The following is a 14,599-nucleotide window of genomic DNA, read 5'->3' as shown; positions in this document are numbered from 1 at the left end:
TCATTCCCTATTCTGGTTGCACTCTCACCAATCTCCCCTCCCTCATGACCTGCACATCACCTTTCTCTAGTTCCCCTTCTTTCCCCTCTATCCCGTGGACTCTCCTCTCCTATCAGATTCCTTCTTCTTCAGCCCTTTACCTTTACCGCCAATCACCTCCCAGCTTCTCATTTCAACTGCCCTCCCCCACCCACCTTCCCCATCGGCTGCTTCCTCCTACCACCTGCCATCTTGTACTACTCCCCATCCTCACCACCCTCTTACTCTGGCTTCTGCCCCCGTCCTTTCCAGACCGTGTGAATGGTTTCAGCCCAAAACATCAACTGATTTGTTTCTCTTCATAAATGACCCGCTGAGTTCCTTCAGCAACTTGTGTGCATTGGATAGACTACCAAATTGTAGGCCTTATCTAACTTGGTGCAATCAAAACCCCAAACTTGTCACCATTGTTAGATAACAAGTTATACCCCAAATGCAATTAAAGATCAGCCTTTTCCCAGTGCTGAAGCTGCCTGCAATTGGTGCTGCTCACAAAGCATTTTACTATGTATTGTTTTTAAATTTGATAAAAATCCATTATTAAGTTTAATTAAACTTAGAGTTATACATCATGAAAATAGGCCCTTCTGCCCAGCTTTTCCACACAAGCATATGAATAATATAACATAAATCAGAATGTGTGAGAAATCCTCAGCAGGTCAGGCAGCATCTGAGGAGATGTTTTAAAATTCATCTCATTTCTAAATTTTGCCAGTTCTAATGGAAGGATTAAGGACCAGAAAAGGTAAGCCATTTTCTCCTTCCACAGCTGCTGTCTGGCCTGCCAAGGATTTCCTGCCTTTTCTGCTTTTAGTTCAGATTTCCAGCAGCTGCAGCATTTTGCTTTCAATATCTAATGGAGAGAGATCTTAAATCTAAAGAGCAGTTAATGGGTTTTTCACAAGAATCACTCCATTAAGTCTCAGAACAGAAACAGAATTTGAATTTGTGATAGAGTGGTTCCTCTAATATTTGCAGTGTTTGCAGTGTTTGTCTTCTTTTGAACATTGGTCGTCTGTCTTTGCTTGTGTGTGTAGCTTTTCATTGATTCTATTGTGCCTCTTTGTATCTACTGTGAATGCCCGCAAGAAAATGAATCTCAGGGTTGTATATGGTGACATGCAGTGTACGTACTTTAAAAATAGATTTACTTTGAACCTTAAACTTGAACTTTGAATGCACCATTCAGCCAGAAACCATACTAATGAGTTGGCTCTTGAATGTCTTCTAAAATGGCAAAGTAAGTCATATAGTTGGCCTTGTGAGTGATCCCACGTCCTGAAAATGAAGAGTAGGCTCTGTGGGTAGAGGTATGTGGAGGGTTTCACTTTGGGGAGAGACTATGCATCTATACCAACCAAGCTCTCTTTTTTGCTGATTGCTTGTTGGTTTGACTTGTTGGTGACCAGCTGAGAAAACTTCCATTTGCCCAGCTCTCTGACTGTAGATTGGATGTGAAGCAAGAGGGGCAGCTTGGTGCTGAATAACTGACACTGATTGTCGGTTCTGCGCTGGGAAAACCAAGTGAGATGGCCTTTGAGGATGGGGTAGATCCCATGTGGCAAAAGCAGGGGCAAAACAACAAGTTGCCAAGCTGCATTATAGTTCCAGTGGGCCCTGGCACTATGCCACCATACTGAGCACATTCCATGTATTTTCCAATGATTTATTCATGTAGCTATGTTCCCACAGGTTGCAAAAGTGTCAAGGTTAATCACAAGAGTCCAGATGAAGGCTCTTTTCGAATCTTTAGGTAGCACAGTCATTCAGCCCCTCCCCTGTCCACTCCCTCCACCGCTCAGGCCATTATATGACGGAGATTCTTGGCAGCCTCCACTGCACTTCAGTTGCTAGTTGTACCAAGCGAATAAGATTATCTAGAACATACTGCCTCCACATTACTTCAAACTTACTGCGTGTTTCTTAAATCCACCGCAGGGAATAAGCTGTTACAGAGCACTCTGAGTTTCAACACACTCACTTCAAGATGCTGGAGCAAGAGAAGAAAGAGTCAACAGGTAAAAATGTTAGTTGCCAGGTGGGAGGGAATGGACATGTCTGGCATTTCTCTCTTTCTTTTTTCCTTAAGTTCATTGGCTCAGTGATGCAAACAATGCACCAATATACCTTTCCTTCACTTCATCCTGTGATTTTTCTTAATATGGTTCTACATCTTGTTGTCATTTAATCCTGCACAAGTTACGAGATCAATGGTAAATCTGTTTCCAGGTTCTCCCTGGATATGGTTACACATTTAACATAGAACAAAACAAGAACAGACCCTTTGGCCCATAACATCTGTGCTGAACACGATGCCAAATTAAAATAAATCCCACCTACATCATGCTCCACATCCTTCCTTACTCTGCATGTTCATGTGTCTGTCTAGGAGCTCTTAAACACCTCTATTATACTTGCTGGCACCTACCACTATCTGTGTAAAAAAAAAACTTCCCCGACACATCTTTAAATCTTCCCCTTCTCACCTTAAGAGCATGCTCTCTCGTACTTGATACTTGTATCCTGAGAAAAAGGCTCTGACTGTATATCCTATCTATACATTTCATAATTTTATAGGCTTCTATCAGGTTTTCCCTTGGCCTCAGATGCTCCAGAGAAAACAATACAAATTTGTCCGACTTCCCCTCAGAGCTCATGCCCTCTAATCCTAGCAGTGTCCTGGTGAGCCTCTCCTCCACCTTCTCCAAAACTCCCGCACCCCTCCTGAAATGAGGTGACCAGATCTGCACGCAATTCTCCCAGTGCAGCCGAACCAAATCTGCTTAGCTGCATCATGTCGTCCTTACTCTTATACTCAGTGTCAGGATTAATAAAGGCAATTATGTCAAATACTTTCCATTCCAGCCTGTGTACTTGTGTGGCCATTTTCAGGAGTTATGGACTTAGACCAAGATCCCTCGGTGTATCAATGCTGTTTATGGTCCTGCCATTTGCTGTATACATTCCCATTACATTTGACCTCCCAAAGTGCAACACCTCACATTTGTTCAGATAAACTTCATCTGCTATTTCTCCACCCAAATCTGCAACTGATCTATACTATCCACAAAGCCACCGATTTTCAATTTGTCTGCAAACCTACCAGCCCACTAAATTCATAAGCAACAGAGTCCCCAGTACCGATCACTATGGAACACCACTAACCAAGGACTTCCAGCCAGAATGATACCCTTCCACCCCAACCTTTTGTCTTTGAGCTAATTCTGAATCCAAATGGCCATGTCATCATGCAACCTATACATCATAACCTTCCAGATGAGCTTACCATGAGGGACCTTGTCAAAAGCTTCTTGAGTTTGTTTCTAGATTGTCTCTGGGTTTGGTTACACATTTGTTTCAGGGTTCTCTGGGGGGTTGATTACAGAATGTCACTAGGTTATATTATGGATTTGTTTCAGGATTTTCTGACAGTTTGGTTCATGTTCCCCTTGGGTCTGTTTCTAGTTTTATCTTCTGGTTCAGAATCCAAAAAAGAAAGACGAAAGAGTTCCAAAGAAGAAAAAAGTAAACCACAAGAGCAAACTGGTGCAGAATATAACAATAGACAAGCAACACACTTGTATTGCCTGGCTTGCAGAGTTCCTCCAGCATTTTGTGTGTGTTGCTTGGATTTTCTCTTGTTTGAAATTGGATAACAACAGACAATTTCAGTTTCTTGTTTAAAGAGGAAGAGAGAGATTTAAATAAACATTGGCCCCTGAAGAATGAAGCGGGCGAAATATTTGTGAGAAGGAGTAAATGCTGGAAGAATGATACATATATTTTGCATCAGTCTTTAACTGCAGAAGACAGTACAAGCACCTCACCTCCCTCTGATGCCCCTCCCATGGTCCACTCTCCTCTCCTGTAAGATTCCTTCTTTTTCATCCCTTTAACTTTTCCACCTATCACCTCCAAGTGATACCCCCCTCACCTGGTTTCACCTTCACCTGCCCGCTTGTACTCCTTTCCCTCTCCCCAATTCTTATTCTGACTTCTTCACCCTTCCTTTACAGTCCTGATGAAAGGTCTCTGGCTGAAATGTTTATTCATTTCCATAAATGCTGCCTGACCTGCTGAGTTCCTCCAGCATTTTGTGTGTGTCACTCTGGATTTCCACCACAGTAATTACATTGATTAGATTTCACCACTGTCAGTCATACAAGCCCCAGGTGGAGACTCAGGAATACCATCACTCTCAGATATAGAAGGATTCTTCATTGCTGTTTCCGTAATAATTATTTATTCACCAGTCAGGTTTGTTGGCCCTGAACTGAACCCCCAAACCTGGAGGACAGGTGAACTACTCTTAGTCTGGCCTCTACATGTTGATCTGTTTGACATGGGCGACCCTACCAAGAGCCAAAGCATAAAGTCCTAACTCCAGCCAACATAGCTCTCCGGGTCAGTGAAGCACGCAAGCCTCCAAACCATGACAAGTTTGTGGTCCTCTTAGAGGATTGGATGTCTCAGTGGATTTAAATCTGAATAAATACCGAGGGCTTGATGAGATGTCTCCCAGGCTGCTGAGGGAAACAAGGGGGAGATTGTTGGGGCCCTGAAGGAGATGCTTAAATCTTCACTGGCCACAAGTGAGGTGTCAGAAGACTGGAAGATAAAAAAAAAATATGGTTCCTTTATTCAAGGAGGGCAGCAGGAATAAACTAGATCATTACAGGCCCGTGAGCTTAACTCCAGTGGCGGGAACATTATTGGGGGAAAAAAACCTTGACAGTAATAGCCTACACTTGAAAAGGCAGAAACTAATCAAAGGTAGTGAGTATGGAATTGTTGGTGGGAGATCTTCTCTGACACAGTTGAGTTCATTTTTGAAGCAACTAAATATATGGATGAGTGCAATGCAGTCCATGTTTCCTCCACAGACCTTAGTTTCTCACACAGGCAACTGGTCCAAACAACTAGAGCCTATGGGATCTGAGCTTGGGATATTGCCTTCATTAGCCAGGAGTTATAGGAAGAGGTTGAATAGATTAGATCTTTATTCCCTGGAGCATAGGAGAATGAGGAAAGATTTGATAGAGATATACAAAATTATGAGGGGTATAGATAGGGTAAATGCAAGCAGGCTTTTTCCACTGAGGTTGGGTGAGACTAGAATTTGAGGTCATGAGGGGAAAGGTGAAATGCTTAAGAGAAACATGAGGGGGAACTTCTTCACTCAGAGGGTGGTGTGAGTGTGGAACAAGCTGCCAGTGTAAGCGGTGGACGTAAGTTTGATTTCAACACTTCAGAGAAACTTGGATAGGTATATGGATGGGAAGGGTATGGAAGGCTATGGTCTGGGTGCAGGTCGATGGGACTAGGCAGTATAATAGATTGGGATGGACAGGATGGTTTGGGGGGGCCTGTTTCTGTGCTGTAGTGTTCTATGACTCTATGTGGAATATAAGAGCAAGAAGGTCTTGATATGTCTTTACAAAAAATTGATCAGGCCACAGTTTGAGCAGTTTGACCAAAACTGTGTAAAGTTCTGGTCACTGCACTATAGGAAGAGTGTGATTTCACTGAAAATCAACGGTACAGAGGAGATCCACCAGGATAGTGTGTTTCAGTTATGGGAGGAGGCTGAGTTTGTTTACCTCAGTAGGGAGGGGAAAGGGGGAGGATCTGAAAGAGGTATGTGAAATTATGAGGGGCAGACATAGGGGAGAGGGTGAGAACCAAATGTGAGGAAGAAGAGATTTAGTATGGATCCGAGAAAGGTTTGGAATAGGGACTCTCACAATGTTTAAGACATATCTGGGACAATGGTTTGGCTTGTTTTCAGTTCACCCTCTGGTTTTGGTTCTGGATTCAGGTCTGGATTTCATTCATTTTCTTGTAAGTCTCCTCTACATTTGCTGAGGTATTTGGTCACTGTTTCCCTCTGCATTTCAATTTGGATTTGCTGACAGGTTTCACTCCAGCTCCTCCCTGAACTGGATTCTGCTTTGTCTCCTGGAATTTTACACTGGTTTCCATCTGGAACATTGGTCTCTGGAATTGCATCTTAACTCTCAGAGTCATACCACACAGAAATAGCTCCTTTGGTCCAGCATGTTTCTGCAGACTCTGAGATACCCACCTATCCTAGTGCCATTTACCAGCATATGGTCCATAGCATTTTATGTCTTGATGATCAAGAATCTATCCATGGAGGAAGCAGTGTCTCAGAATGCCTCTGCTCCCAAGAAAGAGAGTTTCAAAGACTCACCACTCTGTGTGAGAGAGATAAAATAACATATTTTCTCTCTCTTAAATGAGTAACAGCTTATTTTTAAACAGTATGTCCAGAGTTCTAGACTGTCCCGCAAGAGGAAACATCCTCAGCACATCCATCCTGTCTAATCCAGCAACCAGTCTAATTCAATCCACATAGTCAGTAAATGCATTGAGAGTCTCTACCATCACCATACCCCAACAGCGCATCCTAGATCACAACACTCCCTTGATGAATTTAATTTTCCTCAGATCCCTTCTGAACCTCTTCCCACCTTATGCAAAATCTATACCCTCTGGTCTGGATGCCATCTCCACGGTACTTCACTCTGCCCTGATCCACCTGGACAGACCCAAATCTTACGTCAGAGTTCACTGTTCATTGACTTTAGTTCGGCATTCAATACTGTGATCCCCTCCAAGCTGATCGCCAAACTTCACCAGCTTGGTATCAGCTCATCCTTCTGCAATTGGACCTTGGAGTTTCTGACTAACAGACCCCAATCAGTTAAGTTAGACAACCTCTTCTCCTCCACTCTCACCCTGAACACCGGCGTGCCTCAAGGCTGTGTGCTGAGCCCTCTTCTGTACTCCCTTATCACCTATGACTGCGTTCCTGTACATGGTTCTAACTCCATAATCAAGTTCGCAGGCGACACCACGGTGGTTGGCCTGATCAGAGGGGATGATGAGACGGCCTACAGGGACGAGGTCCAGCACCTGGCCACGTGGTGTGCCGACAACAACCTGGCCCTTAACATCCAGAAGACCAAGGAGATCATTGTGGACTTCAGGCATGCTAGAAGCCACACTCACATCCCCATCTACATCAACAGGGCTGTAGTGGAGCGTGTATCAAGCTTCAAATTCCTTGGTGTCCACATTTCTGAGGATCTCACCTGGTCCCTGAACTCCTCCATCCTGATCAAAAAGGCACAACAGCGCCTTTATTTCCTGCGGAGCATCAGGAAAGCTCACCTCTGTCCCAGGATACTGACGAACTTTTACCGCTGTTCCATTGAGAGCATACTCACCAACTGCATCTCAGTGTGGTATGGCAATCGTCCTGTATCGGACCGCAAAGCACTCCAGCGTGTGGTGAAAACTGCCCAGCGGATTATCGGCACCCAATTGCCCACCATTGAGAACATCTACCATAAACGCTGCCTGGGCAGAGTGAAAAGCATTATCAGGGATGCATCTCACCCTAACCATGGTCTTTTTACTCTCCTCCCATCCGGTAGGCGCTACAGGAGCCTCTGGGGAGCTCGCGGAGAGCATACAAACTCCACACAGACAGCGTTTGAGGTCAGAATGAAGCCAGGTTTCAGAATCAGAATCAAGTTTATTAGTTACTGACATATATCGTGAAATTTGTTGTTTAGTAATTTAGATTATAAATTACAATAAGATGTGTATATTTTTTTAAAGTTAATTAAGTAGTGCATAACAAGAGGAAAAAAATAGTGAGTTACTGTTCATGGATCCGTTCAAAAACCTGGTGGTGGAGGGGAAGAAGCTGTTCATAAAACATTGAGTATGTGTCTTCAGGCTCCTCCTGTACCTCCTCCTTGATCATGTAATGAGAAGGCCGCGTGTCCTGGGTGGTGGGGGTCCTTAATGATGGATGTTGCCGTTTGAAGATGCCCTCAGTTCTGGGGAGGTTAGTGTCCATTTTGGAGCTGGCTGAGTTTACAACTTTCTACAGCTCTTTCCAATCGTGTACAGTGGCCCCTCCATACCAGAGGGTGCTGCAACCAGTCAGAATGCTCTCGACAGTACATCTGTAGAAATTTGCTCGAATTTTAGGTGACATACCAATTCTCCTCAAACTCCAAATGAAGTATAGCCACTGGCCTGCCCTCTTTGTGATTACATCAATGTATTGGGCCCAGGATAGATCCCCTGAGATGTTGACACCCAGGAAATTGAAACCGTTCACCCTTTCCACTGACGGTCACTCAGTGAGGACTGGTGTGTGCTCCCTCGATTTCCCCTTCCTGAAGTCCACAATCAATTCCTTGGTCTTGATGATGGTGAGTGAAAGGTTGTTGTTGTGACACCATTCAACCAGCTGATCTATTTCACTCTTGTACGCCTTCTCATCACCACCTGAGATTCTACCAACAATAGTTGTCTCATTTACAAATTTATAGAAGGCTCTACAAATTAGATTCCACAGATGTGAGATTGCGACTCTACCCTCACCCTAATTCTGCGTGAATTTCCTTCTAGCTTCTCAGTGCATCTGCACTTGGTTCCTCTCGGCTTCTGCTTGCCTGGGTGAGTGCAGCTCCAATAACACTAAAGAAAATCGACGGAGATAAGGAGAAAATGTTCTTCCCAGAGAATAGTGAATCTGTGGAATTCTCTGCTCTGGGATGCAATAGAGGCTACCTCATTAAGTTTACTGTATCTGAGACTCACTTGGGTAGATTTATGCATAGCAAGGGAATAAAAGGCTATGGGGAAAAGGCAGGTCAGTGGAGTTGAGCCCATGGCCTACTGGATAGCCTAATCCTGCTCCTATTTCTTATGTTTACCTACCAGACAGGCACCTAACCTATCAGCCAAACACACCCCCCTCCTCCCTCAGCACAATGCAGCCCACATCTCAAGACTGAATTGCCCCAAAAAAGAGTCTAACTTCAGCCTGTCATTCCCATTGGAGGTGAATGAGCCTTGATCAGGCTGAGCACAATACCAAAGAAGCAAGAAGCACATGGTTGGAGGGTCAGTGGGTTGGGCAGCATCTACGGAAGGAAATGGACAATCGACATTTTGGGTCGAGACCCTTCATCTGGACTGCAAGACAGAGTGGAGGTGGCCAGTATGAAGAGGTCCTTTCTATGAGTCCCCAAACTTTGCCTGCTCACTTCCCTCTGCAGATGATCTTCCCACAGCTTGTTTTTCTTGCTCTAGATTCCAGCGTCTGCAGTCTCCACAATGCCAAAGGTCAGATGTTTCTGACTCTCCTGCCAACCATTCAACAGAACGACAAATAACTGGGCAGGCTGGGGAAGAAATAAGACAAAGCCCACTCAAAAACTGATCTTAAGACATTTCAACAGGCTTGGATTTGCAAGGCTGTTGTTAATCAATTAGGTTCATGCCGGGACAGTTGCAACCTGAGGGAAAGTTGTGGAGATACAGAGAAAGCTTGACCCTGCCATTCTGTTCTCTTGACCTCTTGCTCCGAGTCTGATTCCCTCTTTCCGTGTTTCACTCTTACATGCTTACCACCTTCTTTCTTTAACTCTTTCTTCTCTTGCTCTTCCCCCACTCCCCTCTCTGACCCTTTGGTGCCTTTGTGTCCAGTTATCCCACCCACTCTCCTGGGGATGTTGGAATGGAACCATGGCAGGGGATATCAACCGGCTGTGGCCGTCCCATCCTCCACGGGGTAGCTGTGACACTGGTTTAAGCTGCACAGTGGAACATTGAATGTTCAGATGAAAATCAAACAGCAGATGCTGGGAATCTGAAATAAAAATGCTGGCAATGCTAGAAACACTCAGTGAATCAGGCTGTGTCTGTGGAGAGGGATATGGATTTAATGTTACAGGTCAAAAACAGGATACTGATGAAGGATCTTCGACCTGAAACGTTAACTCTGTTTCTCTCTCTGCAGATGCTGCCTGACCTGCTGAGTGGTGCCAGCATTTTCTGTTACGATTTTTGTGTGGCAATTAGCTTGCATACTTGATTACCACCATCCACTACTAATAATGAATAACCAGAGGGCTTTGATTTGTACCATTACTTCAATAATCATGGAGTCTTACGGTATGAAAGCAGGCCCTTCGACCCATCAAGTCCACACTGACCATCAACCAGCATTAACCAGAACTAATCCCATTCCATTGTCCCCACAGTCCACTCATCCACACACACGGGGTAATCTACAGTGGACAATGAGCCCACCAATTCTTTGGGATGTGGGAGGAAACAGGAGCACGTGGGGAAACCCACATGGTCACAGGGAGAACATGAGAGACAGAGAACCCGTGTGCGCTTGGGGTTTGAATAGAAAAGCCGCCTTGTGTTTCCCAGGTAAAATATACACCAAGAGCCAAACACGTAAACCCGGAGACAATGCAGGAGCAAAGTACTGCTGGTGTGCTGCTGTGAAAACCTGAAGTAGTAAGAGAAATATTGAGCTCCTTTTGGCAGAGCTCTCTCCACAGATCCTGCCTAACCTGTTGAGTATTTCCAGCACTTTCTGTTTTAATTTTCCATGAATCCAGAGAGGCCCTCATCTCCGATTTGTACTGATTTTCTGTCTCCCTCTGGTCTACATGTTAAGTTCTGATTTTAAAAAAGTCTTGGCAGCAGACAAGATTTAAGCACAATTGAGCCAAATGCAATATCAAAGGTTGACTATCTCGGCCCTTCCTCCATGGGAAATTTCAAAATAGTTTCAACTACCTGTTCACCGCGTGGTTTGTGGGAGGCTGGTCAAAGCACCCATTAATCTGAGGAGATTATACATGTGCCAATAAAACATTTACAACCGTACATCGAACAGATAACCCCCAGCAATGGTTAAAAGTTCAGTGAGATGCTATCGTGACCTCCCATGTCATGGAGAATACGGTCGAAACTAGTATAAAGTTGGACTGTGGGCAAACTCATAAGTTATAACCAGAGAAAGGTAATTGAGAAATAACAGCTGGAAACAGGAAGGACTGTACTTTCTTAGCTCACAAATTTGAACTGAGTGCCCTATTAATTCGGGAAATGTTTCCAACTTTTGAACAACTGCTGTGAGATCCAAACCAGCTATTTTATTCTAATAGTTACCGGCTGGGTCAATTCTAAAATCTTTGTGTCATTGCGAGAATAAATTAAATTGTCCAATAAAGGAATTCAATTACGAAAGACTAAAAGCATTCCATAATGTCAAGGTGGACCATGAAATAACCAAAGCTGAAGAGTGCGGGTGTAGTAAACGAGTAAATCCAGGGAATGAGCGCTCATTTGAAAAGGTGCAAAAGGTATAACTTCCCACGGGTGGACTGTCTGCAGGAGAATGGTGGACTACTGGTTGGAATTGGATAGTGAACAATCAGCAAAAAATGTGTAATTCTGCTCCTTCCATCCCATAAGACAAAGGAGCAGAATTAGACTATTCAGCCCATTGCGCCTCCTCTGCTATAATACGACTGATTTATTATCCTTCTCAATCCCATTCTCCTGACTTTTACCCAATACCGTTGACACCATTACAAATCAAGAACCTTTCAACTTCCGCTTTAAATATGCCCAGTGATTTAGCCTCCACAGCCGTCTGTGGCAACGAATTCCACAGATTCAGCACCACTGGCTGAAGAAATTCCACCTCATCTCTGTTCTGAATGAACATCCTCTATTCTGAGGCTGTACCCTCTGGTCCGAGACTCCCCCCACGATAGGAAACATTCCCTCCTGCCTACTCTATCCAGACCTTTCAATATTCGATAGGTTCCAATGAGATCCCACCCCTCCCCCCATTCTTCTAAACTCTAGCGAGTACAGACCCAGAGCCATCAAACACTCCTCATAGGTTAACCCTTTCATTCATGGAATCATTTTCATAACCCTCCTCTGAACCCCGTCTGAGGCATTGGTGAGCTTCCTTGGCTGTGAGGTTGTGTTCTCGGGACCACGAGAGGATGTGCACTCCCAGGAGTTTGAAACTGCTCACACTTTCTTCTGCCGTCTCGCTGATGTGAAGAAGGGACTGAGTGCCGGAAGCTTCCCTGACATCAATAACCACCTCCCTTATCTTGTTGACATGCCAGGCAGGAGGGTCTGTATCTGCACTGTGTTTCTCCATGACTCCTGATCGCTGAAGAGCGGTTCGGTGTCCAACAAAGAACACGTGTCTGATGGGTGGGAAGTACCTCTCATAACACATTAACCCAATTGCCCAGATGGGGCTTTCTGCCATTCAGCATTGAGAAGGGATCTCCTTGCAAAGCAATCCACAGCACGTCTGGTGGAAATACAATCAGTGGGAGAAGCAGATTGCTTGCTTCCCACTCAGCACCAAGCAGCACGCCGGGGACAGGTTCTGTATATCTGATGCTGTCTCCACGACAATCAGCTGAGTCAAAGCCCAGCCCCTGTACCTGGCAATCGCATTGTAGCCTCCACTAATAATTCATAACTCTTCGTTCGACCTAACTCCTCCTTGCTGTATGTCAGCTTCAGTACAAAGGTTTCTTGGCTGGGAGTGTGGGCAGCCTTAGAAATCCCAGTCTTGCCAGATCTCAGCAATGCCATGCTTTGGAAATCTCGGAAGTTTCTTGAAATCAGCAAGGCTCTGTTAAAGGAATTTGATAACAGTGGAGGAGGCGCTGGGGGAACAAGGATGTTTTCAAAATGTTGTGCAAGTGTCCACCCTCCACCTGGTCCGCGTTCTCTGGAGGGCCCTCTGTGACAGGCCTCCCTCAGATCCATGAGGCAATCCTCACCTCAGGCACATTGTGCAACTGGACAGTGGCCACTTTGTGCCCCCACCCAGAATAAAGCCCAACCTCAATGTTTCTGAGAACTTGAAAAGCATTCCTGAGAGCACCTCAGATCAGGAGTAGCCACAATACCACTGTTAACAATGAGCTTTACACCCAGTGGCCACTTTATAAGGTACCTCCTGTAGCTAACTAAGTGGCCACTGGGTGTGTGTTCCCGGTCTTCTGCTGCTGGAGCTACTGCAAGCTTCGACGTGTCGTGCATTCAGAGATGTTCTTCTGCACACCACTCTTGTAACATGTGGTTATTTGACTTCCTGTCAGTTCAAACTAGTCTGGCCATTCTCCTCCGACGTCTCTCATTAACAAGCCATTTTCACCCACAGAGCTGCCACTCACTGGATTTGTGTTTTTTTATTTTTCACACCATTCTCTGAAACTCTCGGTACTGTTGTGGATGAAAATCCCAGGAGGTCAGCAGTTTCTGAGATCCTCAAACAACCCCGTCTGACACCAACAGTCATTCCACGGTCAAAGTCACTTAGATCACATTTCTTCTCCATTCTGATGTTTGGTCTGAACAACAACTGAGCCTCTTGACCGTGTCTGCATGCTCTTGTGCACTGAGTTGCTGCCACATGGTTTGCTGATTGGATATTTGCATTAATGAGCAGGTGTACAGGTGCACCTGATAAAGTGGCCAGCAAGTGTGTGTCCGTGAGCGTAGGGTCAGGTTTGCTCTGTTCCCTTACTCTCTGGTAAACCACAGCCTGGAAGAATGCTGGCGACCTCCTATGGGGGAAAGGCTGCAGTCAGACTGCCAGCGAGCAGGTGAAATTGGAAAGGTGGAAGTTGACTTTGAGGTTCCAGCCGGGTTGGAACAATAATTCAACCCGTATACATGGAGCAGTAGACAGATTTGATGCCATCTCAGTACCTTTGAGCAAAAAACCATTTGCTTCCCCAGATTTACAATCACCAGCAGAGTAGGAACATACCAATCCTTCAGGAGAGCTGTCGTCAGAAGTAAGATTAAGAGGAGAGCATTCCGAGTATTGCAAACTGTTCTGAACTTGTGTTGTCAGAATCAGGCTTTATGTTGTGATATTTATTGTTTTACAGCACAGTGCAATACATAAAAATTACTAAAGTTACAATAAGAAATATATTAAAAACAAATGTCGTGCAAAAGGAGAGAAAATAGTGTGGTAGTGTTCACAGGTTGATGGGCCGTTCAGAAATCTGATGGCAGATGGGAAGAAGCTGTTCCTGAATTTATGTTATGATCTATCTGTGCTTTCAGACAATTCTTCCAAGATGATCGACACGAGTCAGAGTAGTGCAAATGTGCCAGGAATGTTCGTGCCCATGGAACTGAACTTCCAAGAAGATACAGAGGAAAAGATCCCAATCCCTAACAGCCAGTCAGTAAGTCTGCATGTCAGAGGCATCTCCCCCTGCAGTATTATTTGGGGGTGGGATATAACTGATTCAATGGTTGGTTGTGTCCTGTCTGGGCAGCCAGGATCCCTTCATGGAGCATTCAGTGAAGGCCTAGTATCTTCTTCATCTCATATTCTCACTCAGGAAGGGCTCGCCATTCATGTTTATTGCAAACATCTAGGGTTCCAGCACTGATCCCTGTGCAAACCACCGGTCACTAAAACAACACTCCCTCTCTAACACCCTCTGATTCTTATCGCAAAGCCAACATTGGATCCAATTTGCCAACTGCCTTGAGTCAAATTGGGTTGGATAAATCCCAGCGCCTAACAAGGTGGTGTTCCCTTGGTACTTGTGGGAGGCTTGTGCAGAAATTGCAGGGGCCCTAGCAGAGATATTTTAAAAGTCCTTAGCAATGGGTGAAGTGCTGGAGGATTGGAAGA

The 14,599-nt window shown here is 44.9% G+C and overlaps 1 protein-coding gene across 3 annotated transcripts in view; it reads left to right on the top strand.

The window, feature by feature from the left end:
- LOC134340520 (natural resistance-associated macrophage protein 2-like) overlaps positions 1-14,599 on the top strand; it is a 116,339-nt gene that overhangs the window by 39,247 nt on the left and 62,493 nt on the right. For all 3 annotated transcript variants that reach the window (XM_063037833.1, XM_063037835.1, XM_063037836.1), the window contains exons 2-3: positions 1,978-2,057; positions 14,017-14,141. In XM_063037833.1, coding sequence (XP_062893903.1) covers positions 2,027-2,057; positions 14,017-14,141 — 156 coding nt within the window. In that variant the 5' untranslated portion in view covers positions 1,978-2,026. The remainder of the gene's footprint in view (positions 1-1,977; positions 2,058-14,016; positions 14,142-14,599) is intronic.

The sequence above is a fragment of the Mobula hypostoma genome, chromosome X1 (assembly GCF_963921235.1).
Source record: "Mobula hypostoma chromosome X1, sMobHyp1.1, whole genome shotgun sequence".
NCBI lineage: Eukaryota > Metazoa > Chordata > Chondrichthyes > Myliobatiformes > Myliobatidae > Mobula > Mobula hypostoma.
The sequence above is the reverse complement of the archived record's forward strand: the minus strand, read 5'-3'. Positions and strand labels throughout refer to the sequence as shown.